The sequence below is a fragment of the Cimex lectularius genome, unplaced genomic scaffold (assembly GCF_000648675.2).
Source record: "Cimex lectularius strain Harlan isolate CLEC.00 unplaced genomic scaffold, Clec_2.1 scaffold144, whole genome shotgun sequence".
In the NCBI taxonomy this organism is placed as follows: Eukaryota; Metazoa; Arthropoda; class Insecta; order Hemiptera; family Cimicidae; genus Cimex; species Cimex lectularius.
In genome coordinates, this window is record NW_019392700.1 from 455,360 (window position 1) to 470,906 (window position 15,547).

Consider the following 15,547-nt stretch of genomic DNA (forward strand, 5'->3'; position numbering starts at 1 on the left):
TAGCTTATTTTGAATGCTTTTGTCCTTTATCATATAATCATTTATTATTGGTAAGATTAAGATCCTGCATGCCAACAAATGACTACTACCCAAAATTGATCTGCAGAAAACCACCGGTTATTGTCAAGCAATCAAGGATGTCGCTATATAAATGTATTTTTTATCCTAAAAATGTAAAACATTCCAGCACCACCTTATTTTTAATAAAACGTGGGAAGTCAACAAACTGCTGATGTCATCGCCAGCCTTCTGCATGTTTTATTCCTTTACTTTTGTCCTTGAATTTATACAACTGTAAATATAATATATATAACAGTCTGTTAGCTAATTATATGGGACTCAGAGAAAAAAAAACAAAAAAACAATCAATTTACAGGTGTACATTTTTATTTATATTCTAATATACATTTAATTTCGATCATATATTTGTTTCCAACAATTTTATCGAGTATATATATTTTTTCCAGCATACATATATATTTTGACTAATTAAAATATAAGTATAAACATAAGATCTAGAAAAGCAATTAAATCGAGAATGGGGGAACATAAATATATTAAAATATAATTTCATATCTTCATTTTCAACTTGTAACGAATATATAAGATTATAATACATTATAAGTGATACAAGACGACATCATTTACCCTGAGGGAACAAATAATATTTTTATTATTGTAGGAATGATTATAACACAGGGATTATATGTATGTTATTCAATATATTAATAATAAGAGTATAAAGTAAAAAATAATAAGTAAATTTGTTTCTTTTAATTAATAACTTCATTGTTTAAAGCTTAGTTTATTTTAAAATATTTGTAATATCAATTGTTTGATAAGTTATGTTTGTAAACACAAGTGTTGTTTTGGGTAAAGAGAACTCTTTTTAAGTGTATAGCATGCAAGTTTTGATTTTAATTAAATTGATCTCCAAATTACCCAGTAATAAACAAAAAAGCTTTGATGCATGCAATTCGTACTGTTTATCCCAGTTTGTTTATTGTTCTGTAATGTCTTCCGATTCCTAGTTCAGATCTACCAGTTCAGCACCTAGTCTCATAGAGACCACTCCTTCCGATGTATCGCACCCACTTGATGACGTCGTGGTCTGAATAGTTGAGTTTCGGCTCGAACACTTTGAGATAACGCACTTTAAAGCCTGAAGGCGCAAAAGGTACCTGAAATAAATATAATCCTATATGTATGCACAAGCCACTGAGAATTTTTTTTTAAGGGTTTAAACAACCCCTCTTTTCACAGTAATAAGTTAAATTCATTCAAATAAATTAACATAAAGTCAACACAGAAACAACACAAAAACACTATATATACTTTTAAAAATCCTTAGCCCTGGACCACCAGAACAATAATCTTTACCCAGTGCCCCCAAGACTAAGCACAGGTCTGATCAAAAGCCATTTTCTATATACGTCAAGCCTTCTACATTATTCTTGCATAACGTGCACCTACAACGTCGCTATCCTTCCAGTAGTTGCCCTTGCATTATTCTTGTACCAATGGGTAATCTTGTCAGTGTGCCCGTTTCCCTTTGTGACCCGTTCTCCATGGACCAGGGACTGACATCTTTCTTAACTTGCCACAGTTTGGAAGGATGATTTCTATTGTTACAAGCCCAGCAGATTCTCCATTCTTCTTTTACAGCATTAAAAACTAATAACCTTAAATCCGCTGGGACAGGATGGGATCCGGCGGCCTCTTTGGCTGTCTGCTTCTTCGTCCTGACTATCCCTATATAGCTGGGAACTAACGCCAACACGACCTTACCATCTGTGTCGATGCTTTTTTTTTTTTTACTAGGGGGTCCATAGAAGCTCTTCTCCCGAGCTTCTGGACCACACTAAGTGAGTCAGTACATAATACAAAAGATTTATAAGATTTACTTTTTATGATGCCCAGTGTGAGGGATATGGCACTTAGTTCTGCTGTGCACTCACTTGTTGCAGGAGGGATAATGTTTTAATTTTTTCTCAGTGTATGTGGCATACCCCATGCCCTCTGCCGTTTTGGACCTGTTGTAAAGAAGGGCCTGTCATCTCTATATTCTCTTTTAGGGTTTCAAACTTTACTTTATGTGCATAGTGAGGTGTCTCGTTATTCTTTAATTTTGTTATATACCATCATATGTTGAAGGAAGAGTACCAAGGCAGCATTATATTAATTTGTTAAATAATAATTAATAAAAATAATAATTAAATAGGTTTATTTGATACATTTCCTTAGCATAAAATGAAAAGGTTGAAATTTATATTGTTGAGACTTTTTCAATATGTACTCGTTAAAATCAAATACCAGGTACAAGGGTAAGAATTGCACCCGGTACAGTTTTATAGAATTAAAAAACAAAAACAAAAGAATATTGACTCAAATCATACATATGTTAAGTTCTAAAATAAAATCCTATTTTTAGTTTGTTTTAAAACAATTTTGGATCGAATGTACTAAATTTTAAACAATGAGTGCAAAGCGGCAAAACTTTGAAGATGAGGATTCCAATGAAGAGTTACAGGTCAAAGAGGTATGGCCTGAATGCCAAGATGGAGATGCGATCTTGGACGAACTTAAATTTCCACAGTTATATAAAATTGAGCTCATGGTTGATCGAATAGAGATATCGGATGGGAAGCACCAAAACCATATTGCACCCAAGGATAAGCATGGGAGGAGAATAATGCGCTATGAAAGACTTGAAGAGACTGAGGAATTAGAGGATACTGAAAATGAAAAATCGGTAATAAAACAATTAACAACTTCCTCAAAGAAAACCAATAAGAGCTCTTCTAAGGTGACAAAGTCAAAATCAAAGTCCAAATCTAAATCCAAATCCAAATCATCGTCAAAGAGTGGGTCAAGATCACCAAAGGGTAAAAAATCAAAGAGTGGGTCAAAATCACCAAAGGGTAAAAAATCAAAGAGTGGGTCACCTAAAAAAAAGAAGAAAAGCAGCAGTAAACAAACTTCTTCAAAACAATCTTCAAAGCAATCTTCTAGAAAAAGTTCTCAAAAATCATCTAAGAGTTCATCAAAGAAGGAATCCAAAAAATCTACCACTTCAAAAAGTGCAATGAGTACGAAAAAACAAACTACTGTTGTGGAAGAGGAAGTAGGTGCTGGCGAGAAGATGCCAGGTAACCGAAAGAACATTCCTCCTTTGAGGGTTATTGTCAAAATGCTAGATTTTGAACCAATTTACATAACACAAATCGATATGGGGGAAGTCGACTCAGATTATGACAGTAGTGAAACCCCCAAGTCTCATTCCAGCAGTGAAGAGCTCAGCCCAGGTCCCGTTGACGCCAAAATGCTTACAGTTGCTTTAGAAGAAGAAAAAAAGAAACAGGAAGAGGATCATATAAAAGAGAAAAAAACTAAAGCTAAAACCAAGAAGAAAAGTAAAACAAAAAGTAAAAGTGTGAGCAAAAAAAGCAAATCAAAAAGTACGAGCAAATCAACAAGCAAATCACCAAAGAAAGGTGGGAGCAAGTCACCAAAGAAGAAAGGTGGGAGCAAGTCACCAAAGAAGAAAGGTGGGAGCAAGTCACCAAAAAAAGGAAGTAAAAAAACTACTACCACCAAAAAAAAATCAAAAACAAGTAAATCCAGTCGAGCCTCAAAAAGTAAATCTGCTAGTAAAACAAGTAAGAAAAGTAAAAAGGTAAAAAAGTCGACAACTAAAAGTAAATCTTCTAAAAAGAAGACGACAAAAGTTACTGAAACAGAACATGTTACCGAAGAAGAGTAAGTATTAGGTTAATTATTTTATAAATTAAATTGTGAAAATTTAAGTTTATTACTATTTCTATTGGTTGGTAAGAAAGTAATGGCATTTTTTAATTATAGGGTGAATTAGCTTAATATTTACATTTTTGGTCTGAATTATTTTTGTTTACAAATACACTTGTTTAAGCACTAAATTAAAAGGCTTTATTTCTCAATTTCTGTTTTCAACTTCTTTAGTTGTGTCGAATAATTTAATAGGTAATCGTGTCTTTGGAAAATGCATCTAACACGTTGTTTACTTTAAGAAATCCAAAAAGAGAACAATGCAACTGTTGAAAATGAAAATTTGGGTACAGTGTTTGGTACTAATGCTTTTTTGTTCTTCACTCCTCAGTCGTAATCTTACTTATGTCTTCATAGATTGGTAATAAGTGATGTAAAATGGTTCACATACATACCATAATCAGGGAAAAACATTGCCAACCAGGTCAAAGGTACTCAGTTGTTCTAAAACAACAAATGGAAGAAAAAAAGAAAAAAACCTGCTCTGTGCATTTAGTGGTCCGGCTCCTTCCATTTTGAGCTTTTACTACAAGGGCAAACGGTTATTAGCGAACTTTTCTGTAAACAGCTAACTTGTTTAGACTTTCAAACAAAGTAAAAACGGCCTACACTAGAAAACAGAAAAAGTGTAGCCTTTCACCACAACAATGCCCTCCTCCCATATTATTTTGAGGACCAAACAATTATCAACTAATTTAAATTTAGAAATTTTATCACACTGCCATACTCTATGGATGTTTCACCTTGAGACTATTATTTATTTTGGACATTACGTTTTTTTCCCTTAATGGCCAAAACTTTGAAAGTGTTAAAACAGCTGTTTAAACATTCCTGGACTCAAAAGAATAAACATAAATAATAAATAGAAGAATAAACATGGCATTAAAGATAGCAAAAAGTAATTGTAAATAAAGGACAATACTTCTCTGAATAGTTAAAAACATACCAGGTATAAAAAATAAAAATATATATTTTAAATAAAGTCATTATATTCTTGCCATCCCCAATATATGTGTATACATTTGCAGAAAGAAAAAACTGGGCACTTATATGTTGTTTATTTCTAACCAAATTAAGAACAAAAATTCGTGAGCTTGAATCAAAATTATTTAATGATGATTTGAAAAGAAAATATACCAAAACAGGAAAATCATTTAGTAATAGAATGAATTTAACTAACAATTTATTACCTCGTTTTGCTCATAACAAATTACGAGCAAAACTAGGTTAAAACAATTGTTAAATTTTATTCTACTCACTAAGTGATTTTCCTGAGTTTTTGATTTTTTTTTCAAACCATCATAATTACATATTTTTTATTAAAGCTCATGAATTTCTGATCTCATTTAATCTGGTTTACATTAAAATATGTTGTAATTAATGTAATGATAAAAATAGGTCAAAATAAACAACAAAATATGAGTTTTTTTGTCTTTTAGTGTATAATCATCAAAGTAATTTTATTTAGTTTTCTTGCAAAATATGTAAGAGAATTTGCCAAAATCATACTAAAAAATATATTTATATGTTGAATTGAGATAATGCAACATCACATAATATAATTTTATTTCATGTTTCAGCTTCCAAGACAATTGGTCTGTGAAGAGTGAACGGACTTTCAAAAAGGGGACAGCTTTAATGTATTCGACAGTGCCATACAAGTTGATAAGTGAGATGCAACAAGCACCGATCAGAATTGATGTGGAGAGATATGGAGGGAAGAAGTACAAGAATGGGCAAGGTGAGAAAATTGGTACAGCCGTTGTACGCTTCCCACTCGATTGGATGGAGTCGATTATAAGAGTCCAGTGTGGTGAAGTACTTGATGAATCTACTGAAGTGTCCAAGGGCAAGTTCCAGCTGCATTGCCAGCTTGAACAATGGTTCCCGATTGAGGACGAGGAAGGGAGCATCATCGGTGAGGTCCTCGTCAAACTGGATCTTGAAGGCTACTCGAATTACTTCACTTCGGGCAAATTTCCATCTGAGACACACCTCTACAATTCGTTTACAAACGTTGACCCCTCTGCGGCACCATGCACAGTTGTCAGCGCGTCACGGGATAAACTATCATCGTTTTACCATGTCTATCCTAGAGCGAAGAACTACAACTACCAGAACCTGTTCAACTTATAAAGTTTCAGTTTTGCCACATTTTCCACCCTCATCTGCAATGCCACTCACAAAAATAAAAGTTGTGATTTGGAATTTTGTTTTCTCACCATATGTTAAAAAAAGAATTATAATAACCTCATATGTTAAAAAATAAATATTAAATTTTTGTATATGTAATATAATTTATATATTCAATACAGAAAGGCTAGTTAGACTATTTTAGTCATATTGAAATTTAAACAATTTTAATAATAGTGTGAATTTGTCACAATAATAACAGTGATAAGAGAAGGACAATGAAAAGATCCTGGAATGAATCAAAGGTCTTACTAAGTGACCTCACTCAGAAAGACATCAAACTTCAAGTAAATAATTTATCACAAACCCTAACCATTCGGCATGTTGTGACACATTGGATGCAAATTTTCTGGTCCAATTCGGGAACCACAGTGAAATACTATTTTGAAATAAGATGACACATTCAGATCCAAGGTGCTTCAATGTACTCTTCTCAAGGCAGCAATACAGTCACACTAGCACCATTTAAAATTCTCAGGTACTCCTGAACTTCCTCACAAACTTAGATCAACATAAAAAGCCTGACAATTGAACAGCCAGTCAAGGGTTATCTGACCATTAAGTGGAGAAAACAAGACAAAAGAGTGTCCAACTGAGTCATATAACGGGCAATTGATGTGATCAATTTGGACTGAGGTATGAGTATGCTGAAATCGTTTTATTTTGGATGTGTCCATGTGATAATAGACAAACAGTACTACAAACAATACATTTGAATTAATACACTCAAAGAGGGGAAAAAATGGACACTCATATTTTGTTGTTTATTTCAAACTATATGTATGTATTTTTATCATTAATAATTTCAATACTACTACTTGTTTTGATGTAAACCAAATTTAACAAGATCATAAATTCATAAGTTTTAATAAATATTTAATTATGATGGTTTGAAAGAAAATTCACCAAAACACCGGAAATTCATTTAGAATAAAATTTAATACACTAAAAATTTATATCCTAGTTTTGCTCTTAATTACTAAACTTGTCCCATAAATGTTCTATAGGATTCATTTCAGTAGATGGCCAATTCATTGTGTTAATCCCTACATCTTTCAAATGATGGGTGACAACTTGAGCATTATTATGCTTTAAAATGAAGTCCACAATAAATGGAGCGAATTGGACCACAGCTTCCAGAAGAACTATCTCAATGTAGCTTAGTGCAGTCAAAGATCCATTATGTACGGTAATCAGTTTGGTACGGGCATGGACAATGATTCCACCTCATACCCTAACAGGCCGTCTTTGAAAACATGAAGCAAAGCGTTCTCCACGGTCCTGGTCATCTGATTGCCACAAACTAAATTGTCTAAAACTCGTCGGAAGAGACAGACTCTATTGTTCAAGTGTCAAGCAAGATGCTGATTTGCGCATCAACCTTTCCACTTGTTGCCTCTTCAGTAATTGAGAACCTGATGCGGGACTTCTAGAGACTAGGCTATTCTCATGAAGCGTTCTGATGAGAGCTGACCCTTACATTACAACCATTTGGAGTTGACTACCTATCAAGGAAGCTGTTAAATGATGGTTATGCAGTGTGGTAAGAACTATAAAATGATTGTCTCTAGCTGTTGTAGATTGACCACTACCTTCTCTTCGATTGAGACTTCCAGTGGCCCTAAACTGCGTTGTGCCCAGGACTTGGGCTATGCTACGTCTGTCATTGGCCAAAGCATCTGCCTGGATGAGATCTTGACTTAAAACCATGCTTTTAAGAAAAAAAAATGGTAATTAATTTATTTACTAAATTTATTGTTTCATGAAAGAAAATAATTTAAAAAACTAATTAACTCACTCAATAAGTTGGCTCTAGAAAAGATGCAATTGAAATAATTTTTAAAATTTGTAATATAGTGTAAAACAGAAGCCCTCTATAAAGGTAAACAACAATTTATTTATGTTGTGTTTAATTTTAGGTCAACTATTAATCTTTATACCTAGTTATTACGGAAATAAACAAATAAATGCAAGTGTCCGATTTTGTTTTCTTTGAGTGTATAAATTGTTTATATTTGATTTTACTAATTGCATTTCATTAAAAAGGACTTAGCTTAAAAAATGTTCAGAAAATGATAAATACCTCAAAGTTCATAGAGATTGGTGGTCTAGTCCATTTTTTCTTTGTGTCTGTTTCCAGCAATTCAATTTCCGCTGACAGTTGTGTTTCTTTCATTCCAGCCATTCTTTTGATCCTGATTTAAAAAAAAAAAAAAAAAAAAAAAAAAAAAAAAAAAAAAAAAAACATTAAAATGTTGGACTATAAAAGGCGGAATAGGAATTAAGAAATGTTTCTTACTTCCAGACAATGGCATTTTCAGATGCCTTGTATTTGGCTTTTCCTTTAAGGCAGATTAATTGGACCCCGGAAGTGTTCAAAGGTGTCGGAATCTTCACCTCCATCTTCTGGCCAAGCAGCGATGGTTTGAAATTGGATTTAAGCACAACCTTCACTTCCATCCTTGTCCTACCAACCTCCCTCACAAGTGGGATCACCCGGAAGGGAAGAGAGATATCTTTGGTTGTACGATACCTTAACAAAGTAAAATATGATTGATTAATACAACAGAACATAACAATTATTAAGGAAAATTGACTAATGTTAAAAAACCCTCTCCATTGTGATCCCTAACAATATCAAGTATAAAGATAGATCAAATTAAAAATTTAATAAATTACCTCATCAATTCAAATTCGCCATCAGGAGGTATGAAGCTGATTGAATGTTCCGTCTCAAATTTTGACAACTTGACACACTGATGGAACTGGCAGTCATCAATAACGACGACAGGCTTGCCTGAGGCTCGAGCAGCATCGTCTCCTCCAGCAACAGACAGGCCTCCGCTCCCAGCACCTCCTTTGCCTTTTGAGTCCATCACTATCTTGTCATTTATGCCGAACTTGCATTCAGGCATACCCGATAGGTATGACTTCATGACAACCTTCCCAGCAACATGGGCAGACAGCACCTGGCCTTGTGGGGACATGAGCAGGTTGACAAATTCGAGAACGTCCAAAAACAGCTCATTCCTCCTGTACTTTATACCTTCCCTTCTCCATCCAATTTGCCCTGCGGTTTTTGTTTTTATTTTGTAACAATAAATAATGAATAATAAAACAAATAAATCAACCAACCTGTAACCTGAGAAGTTATTTGTGCTTGTTCTTCTTTACTTTGAGACTTAACACCCTGCTGTGTTATGAATGTCTTTAGAACACCAGTATCTGAGTTTTGTGGGTATCCAAAATCAAGAATTTCTATTAAAAAGAAAATAAAAGTCAAATATTATAAAAATTCAAGTACGATAAGAAGTACTACTAATACAATGAATATGAAGGAGTACAATAAAGTTTTTTTTATTATAATTACTTTTTTTTGCTAAAATGATTTCCCTCTTTATTAACAACATTTACTGTTATTGGTATCATTTTAATCCTTTAAATTTATTTATTAATTATTTTGACTAAATGTATGTTAATATACCACACATAAAATTTTTGATTTGTACACCGTCTCATTGCCTAACAGGTTGCATGTGTGGCCAGTGCCGCTTTCCCCTCCTGGGGAGATTATTGGGGAAAGCGGACGTTTACCTTAGGACAGGGATTTTACATTGTTCACAAAAGGAATGTTAAGGTCATTATGGATTGTATGATTAAATAGAAGAGAGCATTTACTATTTATCAGAGGATTTTGGATAGGGAAATCTGAATACAATGATAGTTGCAATGTTTGGTTGAAACCTGCATTCAATGCCTTATTATCACCTTGTAAATGTATCCTTTGTTATGAAGCATCATTTTTGATCATTTGTGTAGAAATCGTGTTTCCTACTTTTTAGTGTCTTATGTGGATTACATGTCCTTTGCCAATGTATAGTGCAAAGTAGCAGATGTAAACTATAGGAAAGGATATACAATGTATGCATAACAACAATCAAACAGGTGTCATTTCACCTTATAAATAATTGTGAATGCCAGTTGCCCCAATTTTATGCTTGTTGAATATTTGGTTGATATTCCTTTAAAAAACTGAAATTGAAATGAAAAGTTCTGATAATTTGTGCTTTTTTTGGTGACCAGCTGTTCAATAATTTATTGGATTCATGAGATGCAGTCAAGAAGGAGGTAGTTTAGCAAAACACCTTTTTCATCTTTTTTTCTTCTTACTATTGACCTTTATTCAGGCCATCTTCAGGGCTTGGGAATTAAAACATATGTTGGTTGGAAAAATATAATACAATACAGATGTATTATTCTTACCACATAAAAAACAGCAGAATACAAATTCACACAATACCAATATGACACTACAAGAATAGCACCACACTTTATGTGTGAATGAAATACTAGGTCGAAAGTTTATATTTACATCTGTATTGTATTTTTTCCAATCGACAAATGTTTCGTAATTCACCCAGGCCCTGAAGATGACCCAAATAAAGGTCGAAACGTCGGCAAAAAAATGAAACAAGGTGTTTTTCTAAACTACTTCATTCTTGATTGCTCCTCACGAATCCAACAAATTAGTACTGATAATATTGTGATACATAGTAGCAAAAGAAAAAAAAACCACTCGATTTGCCAATTGAGGAAAAGTTTAAAACAACCCGTGAAAAAGATCCTTCTAACAGAACAAAATCCAGAGCAACTACAATGAACTGTGTACAATTGATCTTGATCATATAAAAATCATGATCATAATCATCATTGGCATTGGGAAATAGGAAAAAAGATGAGTTTCAACAAGATGTATACTTCTCCTGGATGCATACTTAATAACAGAAGAAAATGGAGTTCTACTTCACCCACCCATCTTCAGACTACTACCTCTTCCAAGCAGTGTTCCCCACTTTCTTAAGTGAAAATCAGTTTATATATTGAAAGAAATAAAAACTTTTGGCCTTGCCAAGGGCTAAAATGAAAAATCCACCATATGCTAAAATGTTGATAATTGTACTTAATTATTCCCTAAGTAATTAGCTTAAACTAAGATAATTAAATCATACACTAAGAATAAGTACAGAAGCTGACAGAAAGTCAAATGACTTTGATAAAAAAAAAAAACTTTTTTTTCTCACCATCAAGGAGTTCGTAGATAAGAACAAAATTGTTCTTGATGTTCTCTTCAGAGATCTTTCCAAAGTAAGACTGCATAACATCAATGACTTTCAGAAGAAACTCAAAGACCATGGCAGCATTGACATTCTGCTTGGTGACGGCAGCAAGCCAAATGTTTGCTCTCTTTAAAAAATAACAATTATAAATTAGCATACAAGTATTAATGAAAAAATTGGAGGGAGAGTATACTATTGTATTTTCAAAATGTAAGCTAAGTTGTAATAATAAATGTTTACTTAAGCAAAAGTCTAAAATTAATGTTCTATCTCTGTATATATTTCAACTGAAAAAATAAACAAGTAAATAATAAAATAAAATAAATAAAGCTCAATAAGCAAAAGCAAAAATTAAATTATCTTCATTGCTACTGTATGAACTTTTTATAGTTAATTATACTTTTTGTCTAGTCTTGGTTGAGATGAAAAATCTAGAGACACTAGTGGGATTCGGACTCACGGCCTTAGATATAGAGTTATACAGGGTGAATTGCTACTCGTGCTACAAACTTCTCCAGTAGATTCTTCACCCTAAAATGAACAAAAAAGTTCATATTGTCCATGGTCCGATTCTCAACCATTTCAGAGTAATTTCGCTTTTTATCGATTTTGAAAGATATCACGTCCTGGCGTCGGAAAATCGTGATATCTTTTAATCTAAACATTTCTCTGAAAATCTAATAGCACCGTTGAAATTCCCGTTAATTTTTCAATAAGAAGATGACGGTGGCAAAATGTTTGGGCTAATTTTTTGTGTTTTATTTCAGCCAGAACTACAAAAAGAGTGGAAAATTGTGTAAATCGGAAAGTGTATAAAGTAATCCAGAGTTTCTAATTTTAGTCTCAGAAGGCAGCAAATTTGAGGAAAACTACCTGATTTAATAACGCTTCCAACGCACTCGTCATTTTCTTATTTAGTGGTTGTGAGACCAAGATGTTGATGACAAAAAGAGAAAAAATGGTGGTTCAAGGATTGCTAATGTTTGAGAGTGACTTGCTACTCGTGCTACAAACTTCACCAGTAGATTCTTGACCCTAAAATGAACAAAAAAGTTCATATTGACCATGGTCCGATTCTCAACCATTTCAGAGTAATTTCGCTTTTTATCGATTTTGAAAGATATCACGTCCTGGCGTCGGAAAATCGTGATATCTTTTAATCTAAACATTTCTCTTAAAATCTATAAGCACCGTTGAAATCCCCGTTAATTTTTCAATAAGAAGATGAAGGTGGCAAAACGTTTGGGTCTTTCTTCCTTGACCTTCTAGCTGTTTGTAAACTTCTTAAGCATTACATACTAAATGGGCATTAAATTAAATTAAAAAATTTCAATGGAATTATGATTTTGATTCTCTCTAAAAATTAACGGGGATTTCAACGGTGCTTATAGATTTTAAGAGAAATGTTTAGATTAAAAGATATCACGATTTTCCGACGCCAGGACGTGATATCTTTCAAAATCGATAAAAAGCGAAATTACTCTGAAATGGTTGAGAATCGGACCATGGACAATATGAACTTTTTTGTTCATTTTAGGGTGAAGAATCTACTGGAGAAGTTTGTAGCACGAGTAGCAATTCACCCTGTATAACCAGCTGGAGAGGTTAGAGCAGCAGCATATTGAGCCAAAGATGCTATAGATGAGACACGCGAAGGATTAATAGAAGGGCCATCTGCAAAGCTTACAAAGGAATTACTGGAGGGCAACCCCAACAGAGCCAGGATTCTGGTTTGACTCCTGCCACCTAGGAAGGAACATGCACCAGATAGGAGTACAGACAGAAGAAACACTGTGCAGATACTGCCAAGAAGATACCGCAGAACACATTTAACATTTCTGTGAGGGTCTATGCAGGTGTAGATTCCTTCAACTAGGAGAGAAAAAGTCGTAAGTAAGATCCTACACTAAGGAGCCTCGGACAAAGCTATACAGGTTGATAACAGCCTGAAGCTAACTAGTGATTTATAAAATTAGAGGAGCACAGTTGGTCTATTCAGGTTGAGGTGCAGCCTTGTGGCTAACTCTTTTTTTTCTCTTATCCCCTACTGGCCCTCTGCGCTTTAATTTTTTTTTCCGCACATCTTTCTCACTGACTCATATTTTGTTTCATGTTTTCTTGGCTTGCTAGCCTCTCAGGGTTTTTTTTATCACCACAGCAACCCTGCAGTGGAGGAGGATATTTGATATGCTTCCATTACATTTGTTTTGCACAATTATGTTGAATTAATTTGGTTAATTTTGTGTGTGTGTGTGTGTGTTTAAATATTACACCATTAACAATTTAGTGTCAGATTATAAGAAAAAAATTATTTTATTTTAATCCTTTTTAAAAAGGATTGAACACCACACTCACTCCATCATTTATCATTTCTATTATTTTATTTTAGTCAATATATAATTTTTCAAAATCAATGCTCGTTATAAATTTAAAGAAAAATTTCAAGTGTTCTTTTATTAACGTTGGTTCATTTTGGGCCCATCGGATCCCTCGGAGTAGAACATGTTTTATTAATACCGGACTATCCTGCCATTGTTTTTCACAAGGTTGAAAAATTACTATTAAAAGAACAAGAAAAGGAATTACAAACACATAACACAGATTTTTAATCTTTCCACTCCCCCGGAAAAACCGCTAGTGACAGAAGCCCTCTCCCCTGGCTTAAACACTTGGACAGTGTGTAGAATCCTGCACAGCGCCGTCGAAAACCCATCACAACCAACCAGCAAGATAGCCAGAAGCATGATACACTCTTGTTAAAATTATGCTATATCAGAGCCCTTAAATATGTTTTAATATGTTACTGATATTGATTGAATGTAGCAGCAATAAAACCAAATAAATACAAAACGATAAACTGGATATTTCATCGGCTCACCTTAATGTGGAAGAAAGACGTCCGGGCTATGTTGGTGACCGGCGACCTGACCTGCTGCCTCGCATGAATGACATTGACGCGAAAGGCGTCCACCGCATTCCGCCCTATGTCATCCCGATAGACTCTTGATATGAGGACTTCCCCCTTGTGGTTGTACACAAAGAGCCCTCCAATCATCTTAATTCTCACCCAATTATCCTGACAAAAGGAGATATGTATGTATATATTTATATATATTTTTTCTAAACTTAATTTACATTTTTTGTGTTAGAAAAAAATCATGAGAAAATGAGCTTAAGGTGAAAGTGATATCACAGCTTAGTAATTTATATAGATTTAATTATAAATATAACAACTTGTATGAATTTAAAAAATATTACGTAGAAGTAAACCATCTGTCTTACCTATTGCTAGCTCTTAGAACCCATCCAACCTTATTTTGTATATTTCCTACAACATTACCGGGAAAGTTTGAGATAAAAGTTATTCTCTTATGATCAATACACGTACATGAGAAATCTCCTCCTACCGTGGAAAATTTCCGATTCTGAAGGCACGTTCCGGCGCACGAAGGGGGCGTTGAGTCGCCGGTCTTATGATTGAAGTAAACCCATTTTAAAAATAAATTTCTCGGTAATATTTTTTTATTTCATTCACAAAGCTTAATTACTATTGGCAAATGAAAATTTCGATAGGGTGAATTTGGATGTTTTGATGATTGCTTATGATGAGGAGTGGGGATTGAGTGAACGGCTCACCGCCAATCTTAGCCTTTCGAATCGTTCTTCTCTCGATTCAATACGTATGCATTTTATTGATACTGATGATTTGATGATGGTAGAGATGGATGCAAGGAAGCGGGATTTGTACTCCCCAGGCAATGCATCATTCTGGCTTATTGTACCTTCTTTAGTTCAGTGCAATCGACTCGATCCTTCGCCTAAGAAGTATTAGGTCGTTGACTATCGCTGCTACAATTTCATTCCGTTTTTTTCCGTAGGTTATGCCTCCATTGAGCCGTTGCTTCGCTTTCGAAGATATTATTCCTCCTCATTGCATATTCTGCAAATGGGATCATCATTGAATATGCCCAGTGGAGTTGTTTTGTTCAGGCATGAACATATTTTGCTAGATGTTCTCTACAACGTAAGTTTCCGCTATAAGTGAGGATACTTTTCATAATAAATAGAGTAGAAGATTAACTATTTCTATTGGCAGGCTATTATAGCGAAGCACAGAATAAAGCATCCACGTGGCTTCTGTTTTGCACTTCTGGCCTACAACCACCCTTCACAACCAGCCTCGAGACAAATATTCTGTCAGACTATGTCATCATTCCCAAAAAGGATAATGATGATGAAAGGAGGGGGTTAATGTTCCCAAGCACTACAGCCTTTTGCCTTATTGTACTTTTCTAGTACAGTCTATTGATTCGACCCTTCTTTTAAGAAGCATTAGACCAGTGCTGTAATTCTTTTCCCTGAGTCTTCTTTATACTCTACGTCATGTCCATTGAGCAGTTTTGTATTCGAAGTTGATATGGTTGGCTAATGTT

At 34.1% G+C, this 15,547-nt stretch overlaps 2 protein-coding genes across 3 annotated transcripts; one reads left to right on the top strand and one right to left on the bottom strand.

The window, feature by feature from the left end:
* Positions 1-607: 607 nt before the first annotated feature.
* On the bottom strand, positions 608-14,546 carry LOC106668430 (AP-2 complex subunit mu). Of its 2 annotated transcripts, XM_014397173.2 has the most exons (9): positions 14,503-14,546; positions 14,397-14,442; positions 13,993-14,190; positions 11,079-11,241; positions 9,133-9,255; positions 8,677-9,067; positions 8,297-8,530; positions 8,081-8,192; positions 608-1,181 (listed from the first exon to the last, which is right to left on the bottom strand). In XM_014397173.2, the coding sequence occupies exons 3-9, from the start codon at positions 14,167-14,169 to the stop codon at positions 1,047-1,049; spliced, it is 1,335 nt and encodes a 444-aa protein (XP_014252659.1). In that variant the 5' UTR covers positions 14,170-14,190; positions 14,397-14,442; positions 14,503-14,546; the 3' UTR covers positions 608-1,046. The 2 variants fall into 2 exon arrangements, with proteins under 2 accessions (XP_014252659.1, XP_024081866.1); XM_024226098.1 differs by having other exon boundaries at positions 14,397-14,515.
* On the top strand, positions 2,249-6,012 carry LOC106668429 (micronuclear linker histone polyprotein-like). Its single transcript, XM_014397171.2, has 2 exons — positions 2,249-3,759; positions 5,385-6,012. Exons 1-2 carry the CDS (start codon positions 2,477-2,479, stop codon positions 5,938-5,940), a joined length of 1,839 nt encoding a protein of 612 aa, XP_014252657.1. The 5' UTR covers positions 2,249-2,476; the 3' UTR covers positions 5,941-6,012.
* Positions 14,547-15,547: the final 1,001 nt, after the last annotated feature.